General features: G+C 46.1%; 1 protein-coding gene across 7 annotated transcripts in view; it reads right to left on the bottom strand.

Moving 5' to 3' along the window:
• Positions 1-25,628, bottom strand: part of Vps13d (vacuolar protein sorting 13 homolog D) — a 226,072-nt gene extending 200,444 nt beyond the window's left edge. For all 7 annotated transcript variants that reach the window (XM_057785000.1, XM_057785006.1, XM_057785001.1 and 4 more), the window contains exons 1-7: positions 25,531-25,628; positions 20,857-21,022; positions 11,110-11,187; positions 8,283-8,473; positions 8,111-8,191; positions 5,093-5,209; positions 1,286-1,390 (exon numbers count right to left, since the gene is read on the bottom strand). In XM_057785000.1, the coding sequence (XP_057640983.1) occupies positions 1,286-1,390; positions 5,093-5,209; positions 8,111-8,191; positions 8,283-8,473; positions 11,110-11,187; positions 20,857-20,953 (669 nt within the window). In that variant the 5' untranslated portion in view covers positions 20,954-21,022; positions 25,531-25,628. The remainder of the gene's footprint in view (positions 1-1,285; positions 1,391-5,092; positions 5,210-8,110; positions 8,192-8,282; positions 8,474-11,109; positions 11,188-20,856; positions 21,023-25,530) is intronic.
• Between the last annotated feature and the right edge of the window lie 880 nt (positions 25,629-26,508).

Raw genomic sequence — 26,508 nt, 5'->3', positions numbered from 1 at the left:
GGCTCTACACAGACCAACCTTCCTTCTGGCTGTTTCCTTCTACTCTGGCAATGTAAGCTGAACAGTTAAACTAAGTCATGGGCTGGGTCATAGCTTCACTGTCACCTAATCTACCTTAAACCACCTTGAGTTGGGGGAAATGAATCATGTTTCTCCATTTCACTGAAGTGTCTACATTTGTTTGGTTGGTTAGTTTGTTTTCTTTTTTTCAAGACAGGTTGTTCTGTAGCTTTGGAGCCTGTCTTGGAACTAGCTCTGTATAGCAGGCTGGCCTCAAACTCACAGAGATCTACCTGTCTCTGCCTCCCAAGTGCTAGGGTTAAAGGCGTGCGCTACCACCACCCGCCATAATTTCTTTACAAAAGACTAAGCTAAGCCTTTCCACAGTCCTTCCCTAGCACTAACACTGTCTGTCCATGTAGAAGTTTTAAAGGGAGGGCCCTGGCGATTTGAAGGAGACCTCAGCAGGCCAGCCCTCTAATCTGCTGCTCCATTCACTCAATCTTGGTGCTCAGTTCCTACTGCCCAACAAAATGCTGACAGTGTGCCCGGATGCTTCACTCAATCTTGGTGCTCAATTCCTACTGCCCAACAAAATGCTAATGACAGTGTGCCCAGATGCTTCATTCAATCTTGGTGTTCAATTCCTACTGCCCAACAAAATGCTAATGACAGTGTGCCCAGATGCTTCACTCAATCTTGGTGTTCAATTCCTACTGCCCAACAAAATGCTAATGACAGTGTGCCCTGATGCTTCACTCAATCTTGGTGCTCAATTCCTACTGCCCAACAAAATGCTAATGACAGTGTGCCCAGATGCACAGTGGTAAGAACCAAGGAATCAGACACAAACACATCTTACAAACAGGATGTTAACCAGGTGTAGTGGCTTGTGCCTTTAATCCCAGCACTTGGAAGAGAGAAGTAGAAGGATCTCTGTGAGTTTGAAGCCAGCCTGGTCTACATAGTGAGTTCTAGGACAGCCAAGGCTATACAGAGAAACTCTGCCTCAAAAACAAACAAATAAATATTAAATTTTAAAAAAAACAGAATGTCACATAAAAAAAGACACAAAAACATCCACAAGCAACCTGATCCAAGTTCAAATACACAAACCATGGTACATATGATGTTCAAACCTGAAGACACAGTAAGCATCTCAGGCAGACTCTAGACAGAAGATGCTTATAGAGGGACAGCACAGGGAACCACAGCCTGCAAGTCAGGGTCGCTGCACCACATTCCTTTGGTACCATCTTACACCAAAGCCCCAGCCAGAACATACCTGTAACTCTGCCTGAGGCAAATCCCCCAATAAAGTGCAATCAACATCCCAGTAGACACTAAACTCAGCTACATCCAATCGTTTTTTCCGCATTAGCTTCTGTACCTGAGGGAGAAAGAGGAAGAATGGGATGGTCACCTTTAATATCGGATATTTGTTGTTCACTCAACGTTATACATCAGGCACTTTGCAAGGTACAAGGGATACAAGATCGAAGGAAAACAGTCTACTCTCATACAGCTCAAACTCCATGCAAGCAAGGCCTGGCATCCCACATCTTTGATCCCAGGACTCAGGAGGCAAAAAGGTCATCCTGGTCTATATGGTCAATTTCAGGACAGCCAGGGGTACAAAGTAAGACCCTGCCTTAAAAATAAACAAATAAATAGACAAACAAACCAAGTTCAACCAGCTGGCAATACCAAAGTGCATAAATGTTTTTAATTGATTAGAAGAAGCAGTGGGAGGATATTTAAGATTCTATGAGCAAACAAATAAAATATCACTGGGCAGAAGAGTGTCAAAATATCTGAATCTCAACTAGGCAGTGGTGGCACAAGCTTTTAGTAACTACCAGCACTTGGGAGGTAGAGGCAGGTGAATCACTGTGAGTTCAAGACCAGTATGGTCTACAGAGTGAGTTCCAGGACAGTTAACGTTACACAAAGAAAGCCTATCTTGAAAAAAACTTAAAAAAAAAAATATCTGTAAATCTCATACAAACGACTGAGTCAGCACAAAAGGCCTGCTATCTTTGGGGGACAGTGATTCCGTTTCTAAACAAGAACTCCGTGGAACTGATTTATTGGGAGCCCACCAAGGCCAGCTGGTCTGGGACTGAATAAGCATGGGTTGATTCCGGACTCTCTGAGCATGGCGGTCAATGAAGACTGATGAGAAGCCAAGGACAATGGCACTAGGTTTCGATCCTAATACATGAACTGGCTTTGTGGGAGCTTAGCCTGTTTGGACGCTCATCTTTCTGGACGTAGATAGAAGGACCTTGGTCTTCCCGCAGGGCAGGGAATTTGGACTGCTCTTCAGTAACGAGAGGGAGGGGGAATGGACTGGGGGGAGGAGAAGAGGAGTGGGGATAGGGGGAGGGAAGTGGGGGGAGGGCAATATTTGGGAGGAGGGGAGGGAAATGGGAAATGGGGAGCAGGTGGAAATTTTAATTAAAAAAGAATAAAAAATAAATAAATAAGTAAAAAAAAAAAAAAAAAAAAAAGAACTCCAAGTGGCAGAGAAACAGTATGGATACACGTGCATGAACACATATTTGAAGTGGGACGTCAGTTAATTATTGAAAAGGAATTGTGAAATATTACTAGAGTATGAGTTTGGACAGAGTCCTCTTTCAAGAAGTCACTTTCACCCACAAGTGTGAATGCGTCCTTATTTGTAAACACCACCTGTGCAGACAGAATCAGATTAAAATGAAGCCATCCTGGATGAGTGTAGCTACAAAGCAAATGAGTTGGGTCCTTGTAAGAAGTAAAAAAAAAAAACCAGGAGACAAGGCCTTTGAGCACCAACACTTAGACTGGAGCAACACATCTAGAAGCCAAGGAACCAGAGGCTTCCAGTAACCCTCAGATGGACAGGGACGAGCACACACTGACCCTGAGATGGAGAGGGACGAGCACACACTGTCCCTGAGATGGGGAGGGACGTGCACACACCGACCCTCAGATGGAGAGGGACGTGCACACACCGACCCTCAGATGGAGAGGGACGTGCACACACCGACCCTCAGATGGAGAGGGACGTGCACACACCGACCCTCAGATGGAGAGGGACGTGCACACACCGACCCTCAGATGGAGAGGGACGTGCACACACAGACCCTCAGATGGAGAGGGACGTGCACACACTGACCCTCAGATGGAGAGGGACATCCACACACCGACCCTCAGATGAGAGGGACGTGCACACACCGACCCTCAGGGATTCAGACGCAATCTTTCTGACTTCTTAGTTTCATGTTTCTGGTTTCTAGAACTAGCAAATAAATTACTGCAGCTTTTTTATTTTTAACCTTCATTTTTGTTTTGTTTTGTTCTATTCGGAGGTAGGGTCTCACTATGCTGTCCTTGGCTGGTCTAGAACTCACTACACAGACCAGATTAGTTTTGAACCCAAGACCTGCCAGCCTCTGCCTCCTGGGTGATGGGATTAAAGGATGTGCCACCACATCCTGCTGTTTTTTATTTTATGTGTATGAATGTCTATACATCGTGTGTATCCAGTGCCTGCCGAGGCCAGAAGAAGATGCTGGATCCACAAGCACACAAAGCCTCAAAAGCTATAAACAGCTGTCCTAGTAAATAAAAATGACAGGATGCTGAGGCGGGCATGGTGGTGCACATATAATCCCCAGCACTTGGGAGGTGAATACAGGAGGATGAGAAGCCTAAAGAGGTGTTTAGTAAATTACATATCCAGTTCAAGGTTGGCCTAAGCTCCATGAGGCCATCTCAAACTTTGAAATAATCTGTCAACTTTTCTTTGTCAACAATATCAACCCCCTTTGCCCTGCCTGACAGAACACTTACTCTATTTTATAGAGTAAGGTGTTATCTGACTCTAGAATAGGAAATGCAATCAATTAAGACAGTTGCCAGGTATGATAGTATAGGCCTACCATCCTGGTAGAAGATAATTTTAATGTCTTAAAAATGAAAAACCAAGAGTATCTAAAGAGTGTGGAGAAGCGGTGTTTTATCAGGTAGTCTAAAACACCATAAAAATGTCACCTAATAGCGTTATAAAAAAGGGGACTGATGGAGGAAGGTCATTGGTTAAATAATAAAGAAACTGCTTGGCCCTCATAGGTTAAAACATAGGTGGGTGGAGTAAACAGAACAGAATGCTGGGAGGAAGAGGAAGTGAGCTCAGACTCGACAGCTCTGCTCTCTGGAGCAGACGCCATGCTCCCCTCTCCCGGGCAGATGCAGGGCAGCTCCTCTCAGAGCCAGATGCAATGAAGCAAGCCACCAGGTCAGACATGCTGAATCTTTCCCGGTAAGACTAGTGCTACACAGATTATTAGAGATGGGTTGATCGGGATATGAGAATTAGCCAGTAAGGGCTAGAGCTAATGGGCCAAGCAGTGTTTAAAAGAATACAGTTTGTGTGTTGTTATTTGGGGGCATAAGCTAGCCAGGCAACCAGGAGCTGGGGCAGCAGGAACACAGGCCGCAGCTCCCCACTACAGGGGACTGTGTGGAGACCATTATAGACATTCCCAGGCAGTAGATGAAACTAAGCAGAACAAGTTTCCTTGGTGATTGACAAAGAAGTAGAAAAATGAAGGATGAAATCCTTTGCTGACAGGAATTTTTTGCACCTCAGCTGCTCTGCGCACAAAGCCAAAGTGATGCAACAGGTCAGTGAAGAGTGACTGTTTCCCTTCCCAGCAAATCAGCTGCTACCTACACACAGGACACACGCATAGGACAGGGCAGAGGTGGTGCACGCCTTTAATCCTAGCACTTGGGAGGCAGAGGCAGGTGGATCTGAGTTGGCAGCCAGCCTGGTCTACATAGTGAGTTTCAGGACAGCCAAAACACACAGAGAAATCCTTTCTTGAATAACCAAAAAAAAAGAAAAAGAAAAGAAAAGAAAAGAAAAGAAAAGAAAAGAAAGAAAGAAAGAAAGAAAGAAAGAAAGAAAGAAAGAAAGAAAGAAAGAAAGAAAGAAAGAAAACACTCACATAGGTGGGGAAGTAGTATGACTTGTTTACCTAACACTGAGGGGCTCCTAGCAGAGTTTTATTTTTGGTCTGTGGTCAGATCTCATACTCACAGGCTCATTTACAGCATTCTGCATGGACACATTCTTAATGCAGACACCAAATGCAAAAGGATGAGAGGGATTGGTAAGGCCATCTTCAAAGCGCAAATGAACATCTTGAATTTTTAACTGCAAAGAGAGAGAGGGAAAACATTTAGTAAGTGTTGCGGGTAGAATCCTATAGTTGGCATCCAACCACACAGGTCATCTACTCACAGATTTCCATTGTGCTGGAAGTTCCAAGAAGACACGATCACAAACCACTCAAAAATGATAGTTCATTGCCATGAGCGTTATCTCAGGAAGGCTACAATGCTACCATCAAATCATTCCATAAGTCAATGTAAACATTTAAACAGAGGGATACCAGGGCCAAAGTGATGGCTCGGCAGCCATGCAAGCCTAGCAATATGAGCTCAATCCCCAGAAGACAGAAGAACAGAATAGACAACAGAAAGTTGTCCTCTGACCTCTGCACACATACCCTACACACACATATCAGAATAATAAATAAATAAAACTTTTAGAGAGAAGAAGAGAGAGAACAACATCACTGAATCCAGATAGTCAATCCTGCCACGCTTGTCTCTAGGAATCTGAGCCCAGGAAAACCAGTAAGGCATGTAAGATCTGTGTGAATCTCCCGTGTGTTTATTTCTTCTTTCTCACTCTGCTCAGTGAATTAAAAATAAATAATTGGGCCTGGGAGTAGCACAAAAGTAGAGTGTGTGTTTATTATGTGCAAGAGCCTGTGTCCAGTCCTCAGCACTATGGGAAATAAAAAAATATATGCAACATGTGGTCAAGAAAAGTGGTCAGCATCATTAGACATTATGAAAATACAAACTAGGCTGGGGAGATGGCTCAATGAGGAGGAACTATTGTTTTGCAAGGATGAGAATGAGTTCAAATCCCCAGCACAACACAGAAAGTCAGGCATGGCTGCACCTGCCTGTGATGCCAACACTGAGGGGACAGAGACAGACAGATCCCAGGACCTTGGTGATCCAGGTCCTGGATCAGCCTAGTCAAAATAGTAAGCTTCTAGCTCAGGTAGAGACCCTGTCACAAAGCAACAAGGCAGACAGTAATAGAGGAAGACAGCTGACATCCTGCTCTGGCCTCAACACCCATGAACACAAGGGTACCATCTCAAATGTATGTGCATGCCCAACAAACATAAACCACACACACCACAGAGAAGGAAAAGAAAAAAGTTCAAACAACAGTAAGTCATCGCTCAATCACAGTATTGATACCAATGTGGAGAAAAACCAATGCTTAACACTGATGTCAAAATCATAATATGGGCCAGTGAGGTGGCTCAGAGGGTAAAAGCACTTGCCATCAAGGCTGTTGATCTGAGCTCCATCCCGAGGACCCGTGTGGTAGAAGGAGAAAACCAAACTCTTCAAGCTGGCCTCTGACTTCCAAATGTACACACACATCACACAAATAAGTAAATAAAACTTTGTAACGAGCGGTGGTGGGGTTCTCAGCCCTAAATGGCATAAATACATCACCGCCCCCAGGCTCAGAGGATGAGGAGGTGGCAAAGACACGCCCTCGCTCATGAACCTGCTGCAGTGGCTTTCTCTACATGAGAGCTGCGCACACATGATGAGCAACACTTTAAGGCAGAGGCCTCGCCATGCCTGTGATTACACTGCAGAGAAATGGCCTTTTGGTCCTCGAGAAAGACATTTCTGGGTCCAGCAGATAGCGAGGCAGGTAAGGGTGCTTAAGGTAAGGTGAGACTGGTGACCTGAGTTTGACCCCAGGACCCACACTGTAGGAGAGAACCAACTGCCACAGCATATCCTCAGGCTTCCATATGTGCCTCCCATCCCCAGTCAATAAACACGTGTAAAAAAAGTTTTTATGAGAAAAAATTCCTTTGTTGTAGAAATGTGCATACACACATACCACATAACAGGGTTTTTTTTGGGGGGGTGGGGGGGTTGTTTTGGTTTGGTTTTTGGTTTTTTGAGACAGGGTTGCTCTGTGCAGCTCTGGCTATCCTGGAACTCACCCTGTAGACCAAGTTGGCCTCAAGATCACAAAATCTGCCTGCCTCTGCCTCCCAAGTGCTGGGATTAAAAGGCCTGCGCACCACCACCCGGTAGTAATAACATTTTCTAAAAAAAAATCAGTGCCTGCCGGGCGGTGGTGGCGCACGCCTTTAATCCCAGCACTCGGGAGGCAGAGGCAGGCAGATCTCTGTGAGTTCGAGGCCAGCCTGGTCTACAAGAGCTAGTTCCAGGACAGGAACCAAAAGCTACAGAGAAGCCCTGTCTCGAAAAACCAAAAAAAAAAAAAAAAAAAAAAAAATCAGTGCCCTCAAGTACACCAAATTTTCATCCACATTATGAAACTAACAACCTCAGATCGTACTTTTGAGGAACATAGCACACACTGAACACACTGCAAGAGAACCCTAGAGACTTTCAGCATGGTCTGTCTTGTGCCATTTAACGGAGATTTCATCCCCGATCCCATTCCTAATGACGGAACATGCAGCTCCAGCAGTGCAGGGCATACAACTTTCCTAAGACACATCAGTGACAGGTCGGATGCCTGAGTGGCCATTCATAGCTCACAACACACCAGGCAATGGGGACCCCGTCTCCCTCATTTTGTAGATGAAAAAACTGAGAGAGGTTAAATGACTTGCCCCGAAAACAGTCATTGAGACCCAAGTATCTGGCTTCTGAGGTGATAACTCCTTTAGCAAGTGAGATTCCAACATTAAAAAAGAAAGTGTGGTAGTGTGTGTGGGGGGGGGGTGTCAAATGGAAATGCCAACTCACACCCCCTGAAGCAAGGACGACCTGGGCCCGCCTCACAGCGCAGGACTTGCTTTGCAGGTTTTCCCTTTGGCACAGCCTCCAGAAGGGCACACCTGAGCAGCAGCCAGCCCACACACACACCGCACCACAAAAACCCACAAGAAAAGAGAAGACAGAAGCGAAAACACATCTAAGGCTCAGAAACCCTTCATGTGTCCTCGTAAAGGTTGACAGGGCTCACCTCGATGTTCTCCACAATCCTCGTGACGACTGAGGCGGTGACAGAATACCAGTAGGGTTCTCCCTTCTGCTGCCGCTCACTCTGCAAGGGAAAGAGCCGGTGTCAGCACAGGCTGCCCTTCACTGTTGAGGATGACACAGGCCCCCTAACGCCCAGAGGCTCTAAGCCTTGCCTTCCATCTGTCCTCCAGGGCTTGAAGCAGCACTTTCTTACGCTCCCTCTCTAGCAGCTTCTCCTTCTCATCGTTGAAGTCCTGGATTTTCTCAGGGGCACCAATTAAGTGGAGGCCAGAGATGGAGATCACCCAGGGGTCCACATGCGGGCGGTAAAAGGGGATCTGAAGGGTCACTTTCCCGATCAAACCTGGGAGGAGAAAAACGGCCCATTAGACACCCACACATCTTCTAGCTCCCCTGAAAGCACATAGATTACGTTTACCATTATTTATTTTCTTAAAAACAAACCTGACAACTGTGCTGTCCATTTAAGAAATGCTGAAGAGACAGAGGCAGGAGGACACAAGTCCAAGGTGGAGGGGGGCGTGGATTTAGCTCCGGTAGGAGCAAGGTCTTGGATTCTGATCCCAGCATCAGAAGAAAAAAAAACAGAAAAATCACAAAAACAGACAGCAGCAAGGCAGCAGTGGCGGGGCATGCCTATAATCCCAGCACTCAGCTGACTAAAACAGGGGCATGGTAAGTTCAAAGCCGGCCTGGAGAACAAAGTGAGTTCAAGGGTAGCCAATGAGGCTCCTCCTACATATGTGAAACTAGTGTTAGGGTAGGGTTTGTAAGAGCAAGATTACAATAAATAAACTAATTAATTAAAAAGAACCAGCTACCATGAATTAAACTGAAAAATGCCTAGAGAGTCTTTTTCATATCAAATATAGATTATCTACTATGCAAACACTCTTCCATCTGGATCACACCTTGAACGCCTATGAAGTGTCTTTCTTCCTATGGCACCCACCTGCACAGACCCTGGTCACGGAACTCATCTCTTGTTAATAATTGGCTGATTGACAAGTATTTGTCCGAGTTACCATCCTTACATATTTAACCCTGAATATACCCAGCACAAACCAAAACAGATAACACAGCTTTTGCATAAAGAAATAAGAACTCGGGCTCAGAGCTACCTGGACTGTAAAAATACACTTATTTCCAAACTTCTTCCATTTTAGCCAAATCTTTAAATTCAACTTAATAAAAGCAGCTCACTGAACACGGTAGTGCACGCCTCTAATCCCAGAACTTGCGAGCCAGAGGTAGGAGGATCTCTGTGAATTTGAAGACAACCTAGTGACATAGTTGCAGGCCAGCCAGAGCTACATAGTGAGACTCAGTCTCAAAAAGCAAGGTGGAGCATTACTAATGTTATTTTCCTTTATATGTGGTTGAGGAAGAAACCAAGGCCTTTATATATTCATGTTCAAGGCCCAAATATTGCACGTTCAGCAAGGGTTCTACACTGAGCTATAGCCCTGTCCTCACAATGGTATTTCTAATGATAATACAAATGACTGACGGTCTAATCCAGCAGTAAATTAAGAATACTGGAGGTGGGAATGCAGTTCAGTGATAGAATACTTGCTTTGCATGTACAAGGCTCTAGGATTAATATTCACCACCATGGGAATATTTTACAAAACAATAATGAAAAATGAGTTTTCTCTAGACAAATAAGATTTGTAACAGAACTAACAGTCTGGCCGGGCGGTGGTGGCGCACGCCTTTAATCCCAGCACTTGGGAGGCAGAGGCAGGCGGATCTCTGTGAGTTCGAGACCAGCCTGGTCTACAAGAGCTAGTTCCAGGACAGGCTCCAAAACCACAGAGAAACCCTGTCTCGAAAAACCAAAAAAAGAAAAAAAAAAAAAAAAAAAAAACAGAACTAACAGTCTGAATTAGTGCACAGTGGCGGTTATCTACTCAGCTTGAGACAAGGTTGTATATAGTCTATGCTGGTCCTAAAGTCTGACATTCCTTCTCCCTCCCAAATGCTGGGTTACAGGCAGGCTTTGCCATAGTGGTAGTACAGATTGAATGTGCAAGAGGTTACAGACATCTAACAGACAGAATTTTATACATCTTCTTCACTTTTTGTAAGAAACAAAGTCAAGTTTGCGAACACAATATTAGAAAACCATCAATTTTCCAAGAGTTTCCCTCCTTCCCTCCCGAGATCTCTCTCTCTCTCTCCCTCCCTCCCTCTCTTTTTCTGAGGCAGAGTTTCTCTGTTTAAGAGTCCTGCCTGTCCTGGAACTCACTTTGTACTTTGTAGAGCAGGCTGGCCTTGAACTCACAGAGATCCCCCTGCTTTTGCCTCCCCAGGCCTCCCAAGTGCTGGGATTAAAGGTGTGCGCCACCGCTGCCTGGCTAAAGAGTTTCTCTTACTCCTTCAATATTTGAAGACTTTCTTCTGTAAATGACCAGAAGCTTTCAGATTCCTATCTGTCGGTATATTTGCTTGTGGCATGCATGAACGCATGCGCGCGCACACACACACACACAAATAATTGTAAAAAAATGTTTTAAAAAAATACCATAATCATACTGTGGTTTTCTGTGTTTAAGGGTGTGTGTGTGTGTGTGTGTGTGTGTGTAATGCTACAGATGGAATGGAATCCCAGGTCCTGTACATGCTAGGCAAGTGCTCTACCACTGAACTACATCCCTAGCCCTATTCCCTGATGGTTGGTTGGTTGGTTGGTTGGTTGGTTGGTTGGTTGGTTGGCTGGCTGGCTGGCTGGTTGGTTGGTTTGGGACAGGGTCTCACTGCATAGTCCTGGCTGTTCTGGAACCCTCTATTTGGACCAAGTTGGCCTAGACCTCACAGAGATCCACCTGCCCATGTGGTGAAACTTATATGAACCGATGCAAACTCTCAAACTTCCTGTCTACTTTCTGGTCGAACAGATACCAACTCTAGGGCTTTTGACTCTCCTGCCCAAACAACTCGATCCCAAAGCTTCCTCCCTCCTTTGGTTCCACGTACCAGCTTTGACTTCAAATGGCAATTCCAGTTCTTTCAGGGCATCCTTCTTTAATGGGAGGTTTTCTAATTCAACAGCACCTAAAAAGAAAACACCATGAAATGTTCATCCAACAAAGACACTGCTGTTGGCTGTGCACAGAGCACTAAAAGGCAATGGCCATGGCAATGCCACCACTCGCCCAAGGGTTCTGTCTGGAGCACTAATCTGACCACTCACTCTGAGCCACCCATGACAGCTGAAGCACAGCGGCCGGAAGAGCTTAAGCAAGATCCTAACTATTCTGTAACGGGCCAGACAGTAAATATTTTAAACCTTTATATTATGACAATTGCATTCATTTTTAAAAGCTTTTATTACATTTATTTATGTGTATTTGTACAAGTGCGCACATGTCATGTGTGTCACAGTGGACAACTTGTAGAAGTCAGTTCTCTCCTTCCACCATTTAGGTTCCAGGGACAGAACTCAGGTCGCCATGCTTAACAGCAAGCCCCTTCACCCACTTTGCTATCCTGTTATCACTTCCTTTTCTTTTCTTGACTCATGGGTCTCACTCACTACGTTGCCCAGGCTGACCACAAACTTCTGGGCTCATAACTATGCCCCTAGCTTAGCCTTCTGAGTAGCTAGGACTAAAGGCATATGCTTTGGAGCCTGTCCTAGCACTCGCTCTGTAGACTGGGCTGGCCTTTAAACTAACTCAGAGCTCCACCTGTCTCTTCCTCCCGCGTGCCGGGATTAAAGGCGTGTGCCACCACTGCCCGGCTTCAGTTTCCTCATTTTTTCAAAGGTTTAAAAATGTAATGGACAACTAGGGGTTTCAGTGGTACTCACCATACATAAAACCCTGTGTTTGATCCCCACCAAAGAAAATGTAACACCACCATAGTGGTACATTCCTATAATCCCACAATTCAGAGATAGAAACAGGGAATCAGAAGTTCCAGATCATTCTTGGCTACACAGTGAGCACTCAGGAGGCAGAGGCAGCCTGGTCTAACAAGAGCTAGTTCCAGGTCCAGAAAAGGCTCCAAAGCTACAGAGAAATCCTGTCTCAAACATGCCACGCCCCCCACCCCACCGCTGCCAAATAAGGAAAAAGATAGATCAGCAGATAAAGGTGCTTGATGCCAAGCGTGAAGACCTAAATTCAATCTCCAGGACCCACACAGTACTAGGAGGGAACAGACTCCCAGAAGTTGTCATTTGACCTCTTGCACAGAAGCATTCACACACAATAATTAATTAATATTAGTAAAATTAGTAAAAGCCATCCTGAGCTAGCAGGTCAGATCTGGCATGCTGGCTAGTCTGAAGACCCCTAGCTTAGACTAACAGTTCCCACAAGACTGCCATCTTCTAACTCTCTAAGATGTAATAAAGGCTCCTGGGTTTGGCCCAACATCCCCCAAATCAGAATCTCTGAGGTTAAAACACAAGAATCTAGCAGGGCAGTGGTAGCGCACACCTTTAACCCAGCACTGGAGAGGCAGGCAGGCAGATCTCTGTGAGTTCGAGGCCAGCCTGGTCTACAAAAGCTAGTTCCAGGACAGCTAAGGCTGTTACACAGAGAAACCCTGTCTCAAGGGGAAAAAAAAATCTGCTGTGGTTTTTAACAAGCAGTCCCAGCCCTCAGCAATGCCTTCTCCCAGAATTGACCATAGGTCACAAAATGCTTGAGAGCCCATGGTTTAGTTAATAAAATTGAAGGCAGGCAGTGGTGGCGCACGCCTTTAATCCCAGCACTCGGAATGCGCCAGCCTGGTCTATATATACAGTTAGTTCTAGGATGGCCAGGGCTATAGAGAGACCCTATCTCAGAAAGAAAAAAAGTAACTAAATAAAACCAGTCACCCAAAAGTATTCTTTTTTTTTTTTTTTCTAATGAGACCAAATGGTCTCTCTGTACCTCCCTTCCTTGAGGCACAGTATCTGGTCAGAAGGCACAGAAAGAACAACTTGTACGATGACTCCAAACAGGATGTGCAAAGACAGGGCAGCCAGCTCTAGCTCTACTACCACTGGGATCCAAATGTCCACCTAAGGCCCATGAATTAAGGGATTATCCCAGCCCATGACACTACTGGGAAGCAGCGGGGCCTTTACTTGGTAGAAGTTAGAGTATTGAGGACATACCCTCAAAAGGGGTACTGATACTCGGGCCCCTCACTGACGCTGCTCCCCATCTGTCACAGGGTAAGCAGGCCTGCTCTGCCAGGCGCTCCAACCATCACTACAGGCCCAGGGGCAATAGGGCCAAGCAACCTATGTGAACCAAAACTGTGAGCCAAAATAACCTTTCCCCTTTTAAACGAATCGTCCCAGGTATTTTATCACAGTAAGGGAGGGCTGACGCACAGGCTCAACTGACTGTGCAGGCCATTCATTTGCACATATACAACCAAGCTCTACTCTGAAGGCCACAGGGAGACGTCACCCCTAGCCACAAACTGCTGAGGAGAGGGCCTTGGAATGATAAAACTGTTTGCACAACGCAAAACCATTTCTGAGCCACGTGAATCTGTCTGGGATGGGTGTTTTGAGAACAGGGCATACGTCAGCTGGTAGAAAGGCCCAGGAACCAGGCAGACAAAGCAATGCAAAGATGTAATGATGTAGGCTTGGTACTTCCCCAGATAAATGACTATGCATTTATTTGCATATCTAAAAAGAGGTCAAACCTAGCAAATTGGCAGATTCAAGTGTAGTATCTTTTTTTCGGGGGGGGGGGGTCCTCACATCACAGCTTTAAGATTAAACTAAAATAAAATAAACCTACTTCCAAAGGTGGAGAGAAAATTATCATAAAGGAGAAAAAATTCAGAAAATCTTCTCCTTAAGTGAAAATGACTTTCAGAAAGACAAGCACAGTCCTTTTTTGTTTTTGCAGCACTAGGAATAGAAGACAGGTTCTCGCACACGTGCAGTGAGTGCTCCATGTGCGGTGAGTGCTCCATGTGCGGTGAGTGCTCCATGTGCGGTGAGTGCTCCATGCGCAGCAGTCAAGCCCTGGCCTCTTTTCTCATTTGCACTGAGAATGGCCTTATTTTCCATATGCTAATCTGGCAAAGCAGGTGGCTCCTGGGTTTCCCTGGCTGCTGTACTACTCAGAAGTGGAAAGAACTCACACAGAAAACATTAAAGAAGCTGAAGCAGGGAAAGCATAGCAGGTGCAGAAAGGAAAGAGAAGAAACAGAAGCCTGCAGCAAGCCAACAGTTAAGAAAAGAAAAAAAAAAACAAACAGTAATGGTTCAAGATAGAAAACTAGCCTTAGTCTCTCTCTCTCTCTCTCTCTCTCTCTCTCTCTCACACACACACACACACACACACACACACACACACGCATGTGTGCCCACGACCTGCCCTGCTGGGAAGGGCCCTGCCCTGCTAAGAAGGACTGGGCAGCAAAGCACCCAAATGACTTAGGCGTTTTCAAGGCCAGTCGCCACTTATTGATTTCCAGGCAAACAATTTCCTGGCTTATTCAGGGATTGCTTGCCCCAAAATGCCTCACCCCACACTGGCCAGAGATGTATTCACTGACACTGTGGTGAACGCAGGCCTCGGGGGACTTTCCCAGACATCTCTAGTGACCAGATTCTCTTCATTCTGCTCCAGGTCATTTAAAGGACCAGGCTGAAGAGGGCTCAAAAAACAAGGGGGTGGGGACTGAAGTGCAGAGTCCTCACATGACAAAGCCTCTACTTTCTGACTCCCCAGTGCCTGCTCCTGGGATTCACTCCACATAAAGAGTGGAGACCCCTCCTGTGCAACCCACTGAAACCCTTTTCTGCTCACTCAAAAGTCACCCACAGTAGCTTTCCCCAGGCCCTACAGACAGAACAAAAGGCTCCTCTCCCATGCACTCTAATGCATAGTGTAACTTCTTTTGTAGTTGAAGACAGATGCTCATAGGCTAGTCACCCAGACTAGCCTGGAACTCACTATGTACACCAGACTGGCCTTCAAGTCACAGCAATCCTCCTGCCTCATCCTCTCAAACACTGGAATTATAGGAGCTAGCCTTCATATCTAGCTATTGCCTCTAGCTAAAGTTAGCAATGGCTGCCGTGTTGCTGTTTAATTTGCGTTCCCAACAGGTGAGTGGTTCTGAGGACAGGGACTTTACAGCTGCGGTAGGACAATGACAGTGACAGCACCTACCACTTAGTGAGGTCTTATTGTGTGCAAAATATTCTATCATTATCCCTCTTTCCCCCAAACAGTAGACCTCAGACTCAGACCCTCCTAATCTCCCACCCACTCGTGTAGGCAAATGTTCTCCCACCAGGCTATAACCACAGCCCCTGGATTATCGCATTAAAAAAACACACATTTACCAGGAATTCAAAAGAGCCAAGAGGGAGATGTGGGAGGGCTGAGAAAGAGGAGAGGGAAAAGGTAAACTGTATAATTACAATCTCAAATGGATAAGAGAAATATTTTTTAAATATTTAATATATGTGGGGTGGTTAGCCCTCATAAGCTTTTACATTTGAATATAGGTAGTGGGCTGTTTAGGACCGATTGGGAGGTGTGGCCTTGTTGGAGGAGGTGTGTCGCTAGGGGTGGGCTTACAAAGCCCATGCCTGGCCCAGTCTCTGTCTACAACTTGTTAATCAGATGAGAGCTCTCAGCTCCAGTGACAGCACCATGCCTACTGGCCTGCTCCCATTCTTCCTACCGTGATGACCATGGACTATCCTCTAACTAGAAGCAAGCCCTCAATTAACTGCTTTCTTTTATTAGCTGCATGGGCTGTTGTGTCTCCTCAGAGCACTAGGACAATAACTAATACATCTTTTTGATTTTTAATTTTATTTTACGTGTATGGATGTTTTGCTTGTATGTATGTACGTCTGTGCCTGGTGCATGTAGAGGCCTGAAGAGGGCATCAAGTCCCCTGAAACTGGAGTTACAGACAGCTGTGAGCTGCCATGTGGGTGCTGGGAATAGAACCCAGGTCCTTCGGAAGAGCAACTGCTGAACCATCTCTCCAGTCCGTGTATTATCTCAATCTTCATAACAAGGTAAAAAAAAGACAAGTTGAATATCCCTGTCTGGAATGCTTGGGGTTTCAAATATTTAAGGTTTGGGGGCATTTTCTGGTCTTAAAATATTTACATAGATATACTATTTGGGCATTCCCAAGCAAAAATCGAAACTTCAAGGCCAGGGTTGCAGGTCAATAGGTAGAGCACTTCCTCTCCCACACTTGGAGCCAGTTCCACTCAGACCTGCAGAAGTGTGCGCCTGTGAGGCCAGCACTTGGATGTGAAGGCAGAAAGATCAGAAATTCAAAGTCGGGGCTAGAGAGATGGCTCAGTGGTTAAGAGTACTTGCTGCTCTTCCAGAGGACCTGAGTTCGATTCCCAGCAACCACATGGTGGCTCACAGCCATCTATAATAAGGTCTGGTGCCCTTTTCTGGCCTGCAGCAGGTACACATGGAAGGAATGTTGTATACATAATAAATAAATAAATCATTTTAAAAAGAAAGAAAGAAAGAAAGAAAGAAAGAAAGAAAGAAAGAAAGAAAGAAAGAAAGAAAGAAAGAAAGAAAATTCAAAGTCTTCCTCAGCCCCAGAGCAAGTCTGAGGCCAGCCTGGGCTATTTGAAGGATCCAGAGGGGAGAGCTGACTGCTACCAGGTGTAACAACTCAAGTCTAATCACTGGGACCACACAGTGGAAGGAAAGAACAGACTCCCACCAGTTTAGCTATCTTCTGACACCCACCTATTCCATGTGGGGCACACCCTACCCCCATCAACCAACTAATCAACAGAATGGAAAGAAAAGGAAAAGGGGAAGAGAGGAGCGTGTGAAGGAGGAAAACTAATTTTTAAAAATATTCAAAACAGAACAAAAATAATTAAAGTCAGGTGGTGTCGAGTGTTTTTAATCCTAGGCAGAGATAGGCAGATTATCTGCCAGTTCAAGGACAGTCTGGTCTACAGGGCAAGTTCTAGGACAGCCAGGACTACACAGTGAAACCCTGTCTCCAAGAACCAAAAAAAAAAAAAAAAATTCAAAGCGCAACCACTGTGCTCCAACAACATCAGAGGCTTTTGAGCTCTGTCAGTACTAAATGCTCGAAGTTTCCAAACAGTCCAGACTAGGACTACGTGACCTGTCCATCAGTTTCTCAACTTTGAGATGAGAAAACAAGGCTTAGCAGACAGTGTACTTAGAAATCTCAGAGCTGGTTAGCAGGTAGCACCAGAGGTCACAGGAGGTCTGTCGACCTAGGGTGGAAAGAGGGAGACAGACAGGGTGAAGAGGGCCTTCAGTGGCCACTCGCATCCCATGCAGCTTGTAAGTGAGGAAAGCACTGTCAGGCTTGAGCCTGACCCTTGGGTGCTGTTCCCGCCTCAGCTTTTGATATCAATCCCAAGCCCAGAGCCTGGCCCACAGCAGGTGCTCGCTAAGTGTTGATCAGGTATGAACTCTGGCCTCCAGCTGCTCTTGCTTTTTAACTACTTGAGGACTGAGCACAGCCCACGGCCGAAGTCCCACCCTACAGCCAATGGCATGCTGACTATCCTGAGGATGGATGCTGAGAACTAACCTGCACTGACAGCTCTAAGCTCTGCTCGGTCCTCAGAACCCCGGGGGAAGGTTAATAACTTCTCACATGCAGAAACTGAGTAATTTGTTTACTTTAAGACAAATGTTACACTGGACAACTGTCTGATACAAAAATACAGTCTCGCTTGGTGACATACACCTTTAATCCCAGCACTCAGGAGGCAGAGGCAGGTGGATCTCTCTGAGTTCAAGGCCATCTTGTTCTAAGGAGTAAGTTCCAGGATAGCCAAGGCTACAGAGAAACCCTGGCTCGAAAAACAAAACAATAAAAGTCTTCTCCCACCCCCCCCTTACCCGTTGCAGGCAGTCCAGCCACTTGAGCACTGTCTCCTGTGTCTCCCCAGACATTTACAACAGTAAATATTCGCTACTAGATCAGAGTAACAGGCTCGTGCCCATCTAGCACCCTGTGCCCTCAATCCCTACTCAACCACATCAAGACAGGCAAATACTGTCAGCTCCTCTCATGACCAGTCCCTCAGTTCAGAGGAGCACCCACACACTGCACTGTGTTGTGGGGTTCTTAGTAAAGGGGTCAAGTTCTTTCATAACTAATGCCAGTTATGAAAAAAAAAAAAACATTCCTCAAGGTTTCATCCCACAATTTTTTTTGTTTGTTTCTGTTTTTTGAGACAGGGTTTCTCTATGTAACAGTCCTGGCTGTCCTGGTACTGGCTTTGCTGACCAGGCTGCCCTCAAAGTCAGAGACCCGCCTGCCTCTGCCTCCCAAGTGATAGGATTAAAGGCATATGCTGGGACTGAAAGCATGCCTCGCTACACCCAGCTTCTTTCCACAGATCTAAAAGCCAGAGAGAATAGTCCTTAAAGAGGATGTAAGAAAAGTTACCCTAACGATGCATGTAGTTGTTACAAGATATATTCTGGTGAACAGCGACAGAGGAGGAGTAACGGCGACAGAGGAGGAGTGGATGGGGGTTGGTGGTAGAGGAGAGGCAGAGAGAGGGAACGGGAGGAGAGGAGGAAAGGGTATCTGCAATCAGGATGTAAAATAAAAAGAAAAAATTTAATGTTTTAAAAAAAGATATATTACATCTAAGCTGTATGTGGTGGTGCATGCCTATAATCCCAGCACTTGGGAGGCAGAGGCAGGAGTATCATCACCAGTTTGAAGCTGGCAGAGACTTCACAGTGTCAGAATGAGCCAGGGCTAGAGAGTGAAAATCATCAGGAAGCCCAGGGAGATGACTCAAAGGGTAAAGGTTCTTCCTGCCTAGTCTGAATATGATTCTTAGAACATACAGGGTGGGAAGAGAGGATCAACTCCCAAAGTCGCCCTCTAACCTACACACACACACACACACACACACACGGTGGGAAGAGAGGTTCAGCTCCCAAAGTCGCCCTCTAACCTCCATACACATGTTACGGCATGTGTGTGCACAAATGTACAAAAGATATAAATGCAACTACGATCGCTTTTTTTATTCATTTAATTTTTATGTGTGTTGGTATTTGGACTGTATGTATGTTTGTGAGAGAGTCAGATCCCTAAACTGGAGTTACAGACAATGGATGCTGGGAACTGAACCCAGGTCCTTTGGAAGAGCAGCCAGATCTCTTAACCACTGAGCTCCAGCCCCTCTACCCCTCTACATTCTCCATATGTAGACCAGGCTGGCTTCGAACTCTTAGAAATCCACCTGCCTATATCTCTCAAGTACTGGGATTAAAGGTATATACCATGCCTAGCTCAAACTATATTCTTTCTCTACATGCATTAAATAGTTCCACTTGAGCTGAGCAAGAAGAATTTAAATTTTTAAAAAAGAAAAGGGGGAAAGATGCCCCTTTCCAATTCCCACATCAATCATAGAACTGAGTGTACCACGTGCAGGCCAGCAAAGGCTACCATGCCCCGAACCTTGAGTACTTTTACTTCTAAGCAAGACAATATGCTGGGGAAATAGCTCAGTGGTAGAGCACTAGTCTAATATCCCCAGGGCTCTGTGTTCAATTCCCAGAACCGAAGCAAACCTAAAAAGGAAAGAAAGAAAGGAAGGAAGGAAGGAAGGAAGGAAGGAAGGAAGGAAGGAAGGAAGGAAGGAAGGAAGGAAGGAAGGAAGGAAGGAAGGAAGGAAGAAAGAAAACTACTAAGCAAAAAAGTTCTCAAAAAATTTCATCAAACCAGGCGGTGGTGGCGTATGCCTTTAATCCCAGCACTCGGGAGGCAGAGACAGGCGGATCTCTGTGAGTTCAAGACCAGCCTGGTCTACAAGTGCTAGTTCCAGGACAGCCAGGGCTATTATAGAGAAACCCTGTCTTGAAAACAAAACAAAAAAAGATTCCATCAAAGACCTCGAGGTAAAATACTTTAAAACTTCTAGTGGATGCCTATGTTGTGTCTATGTGAAACAGGCTAGGGGTGTTCCCACGTGATCCTTACAGCAACCGTAGGAGGAATATTGCCCTCTTTTGCTAAAGAAGTTGTGACTCAGAATTTCAACATTATCAGCTAATAAGTTTGAAGCCAAAGTCAACACCACTGTCATGACATAGCAGCTGCGTCCAGAAAGCTAAAACCTAACTGGGGTAAAGCAGTCACCAGCAATATGTCTTACCGTTTTGCTTTAAAAAAAAAATTAGCTGGGCATAAACCCCAGCACCCAGGAGGCAGAGGCAAGCAGATCTCTGAGTTCAAAACCAGCCTGTCTTCATGGTCAGTTCCTAGCTAGCCAGTCAGGATTATATTGTGAGACCCTGTCTCAACAACTTAGATGGAAAATGTCAGAGAAAGACACCCCAAGTTGACTTCTGGCCTCTGAATATACCCATGAGCTCTCACCTGTGCACAAACATGCATCATATTACCGCACACAAACCCACAGGTAAGCTAGGGTAGGTGAGGTGACTCGGTGGGTAAGGGCAGGTGCCAGGAAGGCTGTTAACCTGAATCTGATACCTTCACCTGCCCCAGAACCTACATGGTAGGAGGAAAGAACCGGCTTGCACAAGCTGTCCTCTGACCTCCACACGGGAACCAAGGCACATGCATTATCTTCCCACACACAAACTAAGAAATGCAAATTCTTCATTTAATTAATTAGTTAAGGAAAGGAAGAAAGGAAGGCAGGCAGGCAGGCAGGAAGAAGGAAGGAAGACAGGCAGGCCATACTTTACTGCAGAGACGTGTGCTTACCTTTGAGAAGCGCAACTGAAAGCTGGTCAGTGTTCAGGTTATTGACGTATTTCCCCAAATAGGTATTGAGAACCCAGGCCACAAGACCTTCCAACATGACTATTTCCTCAGAAAAAGGTGATTAGAAATCATGGATCAGTCTTTATTTCTCTCATGGTCACAGAATCTATAAAAGAGGAAAAGAGGAAGTCAACAACAGCTTGGCTGGGTGTGGTAAGACAACGCCTTTAATCCCAGCACTTAGAAGGTGGAGGCAGGCGGATCCCTGTGAGTTCCAGACCAGCCTGGTCTAGACTTCTAAACCAGCCATGGATAAATAATGAGTTCCTGTCTCAAAAACAACAAAACAGAACCTGAATTGTATTCCTATGTTGGCATCCTGTTCTACCTGCCTGCGGGTGGAAAAAGGTAAGAGGCAGGCTTACAGAGGCGCAGGAGGAATGGAAGACCAGCATCCACACTGGTCTTCAGTCACAGGGAATGTCACCAAGAAACCTGAAAATCACCTGCAATCGGAAGTTGGGCCTTTTAAATTAACTATTCTCTGAAATACTTCCTTTGGGGATGAGACGTGGGATCAGATTGCTCTAGTTAGGGCTTTTCACAGGGCCAATCTGGCAACATCTGAACATGCTCCTTTTAGCATGTGTCATATTCATGTGTCATATTCATGCAGAAGCTGTAGGAGCCAAAGAAGGGATGGTCCCCGGAACTGGAATACAGAAGGTTGTGAGCCTCCATGTGGATACTAGAAACCAAACCCAAATCCTCTGCAAGAGCTAGTGTTCTTAATCCCCCACCATCTCTCCGGCTCTCTAATCACTGCTATTTCACATGCTGCTGTGGCTATCTTGTGAGGAGGACTGTGGAAGCTGCCAAACATCTTACAGTGCTCATGACAACCCCACAGAGTAGACTCACTCAGCCCAAATGCTAAGAAGTGGGAACCTAGATCAAAGCAAAAATGTTCAAGAGGCGGTGTGAATGAAATTCACTCTACAACACTAGTTAAGGTGTCCTATTTAAAACGTGCAAATTTATGCAGTAGGCTCATTCATAAAACCATGTAAATGGGAGGGAGACAGTGTTTAGTCACTCATCTTGTTTGTTTTCCCCAGACTGGGGTCTCATATATCCAAGGCTGGCCTTGAGCTCACTATACAGCTGAAGATATAGGCTTGAACTTCTGACTGGAGGTGAAGAGGTGCTGAGATCAAAAGTATGCACCACCACATCTGGTTTGCGTGGTGCTGAGAACTGATCCAAGGGCTTCAAGCGTGCTAGGCAAGCACCCCAACACCTGAACTACATCCCCAGCCCTATCACTAAACACCCCGAAGATGCTGACCTAATGAAGAGTTTTAGCCGAACATCAGAAATCCTCTGGTTATGGGTTTGGTATTTAGATTCAGTACTGAGCCACAATTGCTCAGTACAATAAGTGGTATGATATTGTGCTTACCGGTATTACAAATATATATATATACTATTCTTTTAAACACTTAATAAACACACTAAAGCTTATCAAAATATTGGCAATTAAAATCAGTTTTCATTTCATCTGGTTTAGGTATAACTATGATACTTTAGCAAATATTTGTAAAAGGTTTTGCCTGGGGGGCTGGCGTGATAGCTCGTTGGTTCTCTTCTTCCAGAGACTAGGTTCAATTCCCAGCACCCACATTATGGCTCAAATGTGTAGCTCCAGTTCCAGGGGATTTGATGTCTTCTTTGGTCCTCCATGGGCACCAGGCACCACGTGGTACACAGACATTCATACAGACAAAACATCATAATATAAACTAAAATTTAAAAAGAAATGTTTGCCTAAAGTTACAAAAATGATTTTTACTATTATAAAAGGTTAACATGAGGGTCATCCAAATAGCTCAGAGGATAAAGGCACCCGCTGCCAACCTCAGGGCTTGCGTTCCATCCCCAGGACCTAAGGAAGGAAAGAACTGGCTTCAGAAAGTTGTCCTCTGACCTCCATATGCAAGCTGTGGTATGGGCACACCCACACACAGGCACAAATGCATATAAACATGATTTTTAAAAAGATTAACATGAGAGAGATTGAAACAGATAAACAAACAAAAAGTTTGAAGTAGGAGCATCTCAGCACTGGGAGGTGGAGGCAGGGGGATCTATGAGTTTGAGGCCAGCCTGGTCTATATAGAGAGTTCCAGGACAGCTCAAAACAAACAGAAACTACAGTTCAGGCGGGTTCTCGGATCACTGGCCTAGTGGATTCCAATTAGAACTCGAGATGTAAATCTTGCTCTAGGCCGTTTGTGTTGATCATCAGCCACCACACCAGACATTCCAGATTTCCTGTGGCATGTGTCCCACTTGGAACCAGGCTATTTTCAGGATCCTTTCCAAGGACTTTGCCCAATGACTAGTGAGTTATCTTAGTGCCAGAGGATACACTCACCCCAAGGGAAAAGCTATCAACACAAGGAAGACCCAAAGCAAAAGCCCCCTGAAAGTCAACCCAGTCTCCAGGGAAGACTGATAGTTACTTCTCCTTCTCTGTAATATCTAGCACTTCCATGCAAGGTTGATTTATTATCAGGGACAGTTAAAAACCAATTAATCAGGTTGGGCTGCGGTGGCACATGCCTTTAATCCCAGCACTCAGGAGACAGAGGTAGGTGGATCTCTGTGAGTTTGAGGCCAGCCTGGTCTACAAGAGCTAGTTCCAGAACAGCTAGGGCTGTTACACAGAGAACCCGTCTCAAAAAATAAATAAATAGAGAGAGAGAGATAAACGAGCAATTAACTATTCAGGGTGGTGGCACACAATTTTAATACTAGCACAAGGGAGGCAGAAGAGCTTTGAGTTTTAAGGTCAGTCTGGTCTACCTCTACATAAGCAGGTGTTCCAAGCCGGCAGGGCACCTACTGAGACCCTATCTAAATAATAATATCATTTTAAAAATTTGCAGAATACTTGCCTTATTTCCTCCAAAAGTTTTTTTTTTTTTTTTTTTTTTTTTTTTTTTTTGTAATTGCTCCAGATATAAAACTAAGAATCTGGGAGAGACTCTTCAGTATTTGTTTAAAGAGATCACAAAAACAAATTTTTCTTTTTAATCAAAAATGCTAGCCGGGTGATGGTGGCGCACACCTTTAATCCCAGCACCTGGAAGGCAAAAGCAGGCAGATCTGTGAGTTTGAGGCCAGCCTGGTCTATAGAGTGAGTTCCAGGACAGTCAGGAATACATAGAGAAACCCTGTCTGGAAAAACCAAAAACATTTCTCTATTGTCATTTTAAAAAGGTAAATCTATTAAAGCGTAGTGTCAAACTGACTAGCCTGTTTTACTATGTGAGCCTCAAACAGTCCTGGGCACCCAGCCAATGCTGGAGTACTCTTTATTTTTGTTATTGCCATTAATTTCAGTCCTAAATACCAACTCTCCCTGAAGTGCCAACTGCAGGTGTTTTCCCAGTACCGAGAAACCAGTGTCAGGCCAGCAGGATGTCTCAGAGTGTAGGTAGCTGCTACCAAGACTCAAGACCTGAGTTTAATCCCCAGAAACTACACGGTGAAAAGAGAGAACACTCCTACAGGTTGTCCCCTGACTACACACACAACCGTAAAATAATTTTACATTTTCAGGAAACTACTGTCATTTTGTACCCAAGTTCAGGCCCTACTGTACTTTACTCTCAGCGTGGAAGAACACAAAGTAGACATTTACAAAGGCATGGGCGGCTAGCGCCCTAAGATGTTCCTCAGCTCAGTAAATTGGGGCCCAAGCCAGAAAGCATCCATTAGCTAAGCATGTAGACCAGGCTTGAGGCCACCTCAAGGATTCCCTGAAGGAATCCGGTTTCAGGAAGGGCCGCCAGACTGGCCAGAATCCCAGTGTTTATATGTTCGGGTCCATCAGGACTTCTAGGCAGCTGCCCGGCAATAACCCCCACCTGGCTTCCCCTATCCGCTGTGGCAGGTGACACTGAGGATCTGGGCTCAGACCACAGCCTGGGCAGACAGCCGGACATGACCTTGAGCCAGGCCCCTCCCGAGACGAGACCCGGGAAGGGGAAGAAGCATTGGCAACTGAACCCGGGGAGTCCCTCTATGAGGCTGCTAGGACTCAGAGGGATCCCCGGAGCTCAGCCTCCAGGGGACAACTCGAAGTGGGTGTCAGGCCAGGGCTCCACAGGAATGCAAAGCTTCCCTTGCTTTCCCACGTCTCCGTCGGCTGTCAGAACCCCAAGCCTGGCAGCAGCAGGGGACAGAGCCACCAAGACTAGAGAAGATGGCTCTCTAAGTTACTAAGGAAGCCGAAGGGTGCCCTACCTGGAGGTGGAGAGGGTAAGGGAAAACCCCAGGGACCAGGCCTGATGTCCCCACCCAGAGGTGACCCCAGAGGGGATGGAGGCACTGAGGGATGGAATGACGCCCCGCTGGGGGGTGTGCTGAAAGGACACTGGCACGTTGGGTTCAGACCTCGGGAGGAGTGACACCCACAATCCAGGGGTGTCGCCAGGCTGCAGGGACCGGTGCCCCGAGCTCGGGCTCCGGGGTCCCCGCGAGGGCGCCCGGGCTCCGGGAGAGGCCGGCTGCCGCGGACCCCAAGCCGGGCCGTCTGAGCACAGCCGGGACGACTGCGGTGGGAGCTGCTCGTCAGACCCTCAGCTCTGCCCGCCGCCTCCCTACCTGTCACTGTAGCTGTAGCTATCGCTAGCGCTGCCGCCCTAGCCCGGTTCTACCAGGCGCTTCCTCTCCGCCACTCCTCAATGGCGCTGGCTGGGACGCTAGACCCGACCAATCGAAAGGCTATGTGCCTGCGCCTGGCCAGCCGAGCACCGAGCCGTCGATGGAACGCCCCCTAGCGTCAGCAGCAGCTCCCGCAGTGCTGCGGGCGCCTCCCGGGATGCTGGGTGGCTTAATGTGCGCCAACCCAACCAGCCCCATTTCAAAGGTGGGCTAAACTGAGTCCAAGGTGAGCATTGGGATACAAATGAACCTAGTTCAAACAGAATTATGCCTTCAAAAACGCCCTGCTTTCCATCCACCTTCCGTCTCATCCCACCCACACTGACCCCTTGACTATCACCTTTCCTGCTTATTAAACCACCCTCCCCACTATTATTAAAATTCAACTCTTGGGCAGGCAAGGTGGCTCTACCAGTACAGGAGCTTGCAGCCAGGACATATCACCTGAGTCCAATTCCCAGCATCCACATGGTGGAAGGGGAGGGCACTGATTCCCACAGTCGTCTGCCTCTCTGTGACTGCGCCCCCCCACACACACGCGCGAAATAAATAAATGCAAACTTTTTAACTAACCAATATTTTTCTCCTTCTGACCTCTCTGGAGGATTGACAGTAGTACAAGTTGACAACTTGTACTACTTAGTGGTCGTGTGGGCACTGGAATCCAAACTCCTCTGCAAGAGCAGCCAAGGGTTCCTAAGCATGAACCACATCTCTTCCGCTGCTTTATGTCTTCATAGACCTTGTCTGCTTGTTTGTTTCTTTGCCAAGGCTGGACTGAAACTCATCTTGAACTCCTGGCCTTCCTCCACCTCAGGAGAGCTGGAATTGCAGATGTGACCCGCCATGCTCAGCCCTGTACAGAACTTAATGCTACTCGGGATGACCTGTATGTTTGTCTATTCCTTGGTTACCTTT

The sequence above is a fragment of the Chionomys nivalis genome, chromosome 11, assembly GCF_950005125.1.
Source record: "Chionomys nivalis chromosome 11, mChiNiv1.1, whole genome shotgun sequence".
In the NCBI taxonomy this organism is placed as follows: domain Eukaryota; kingdom Metazoa; phylum Chordata; class Mammalia; order Rodentia; family Cricetidae; genus Chionomys; species Chionomys nivalis.
This window is presented reverse-complemented; position numbering and strand designations above follow the sequence as displayed.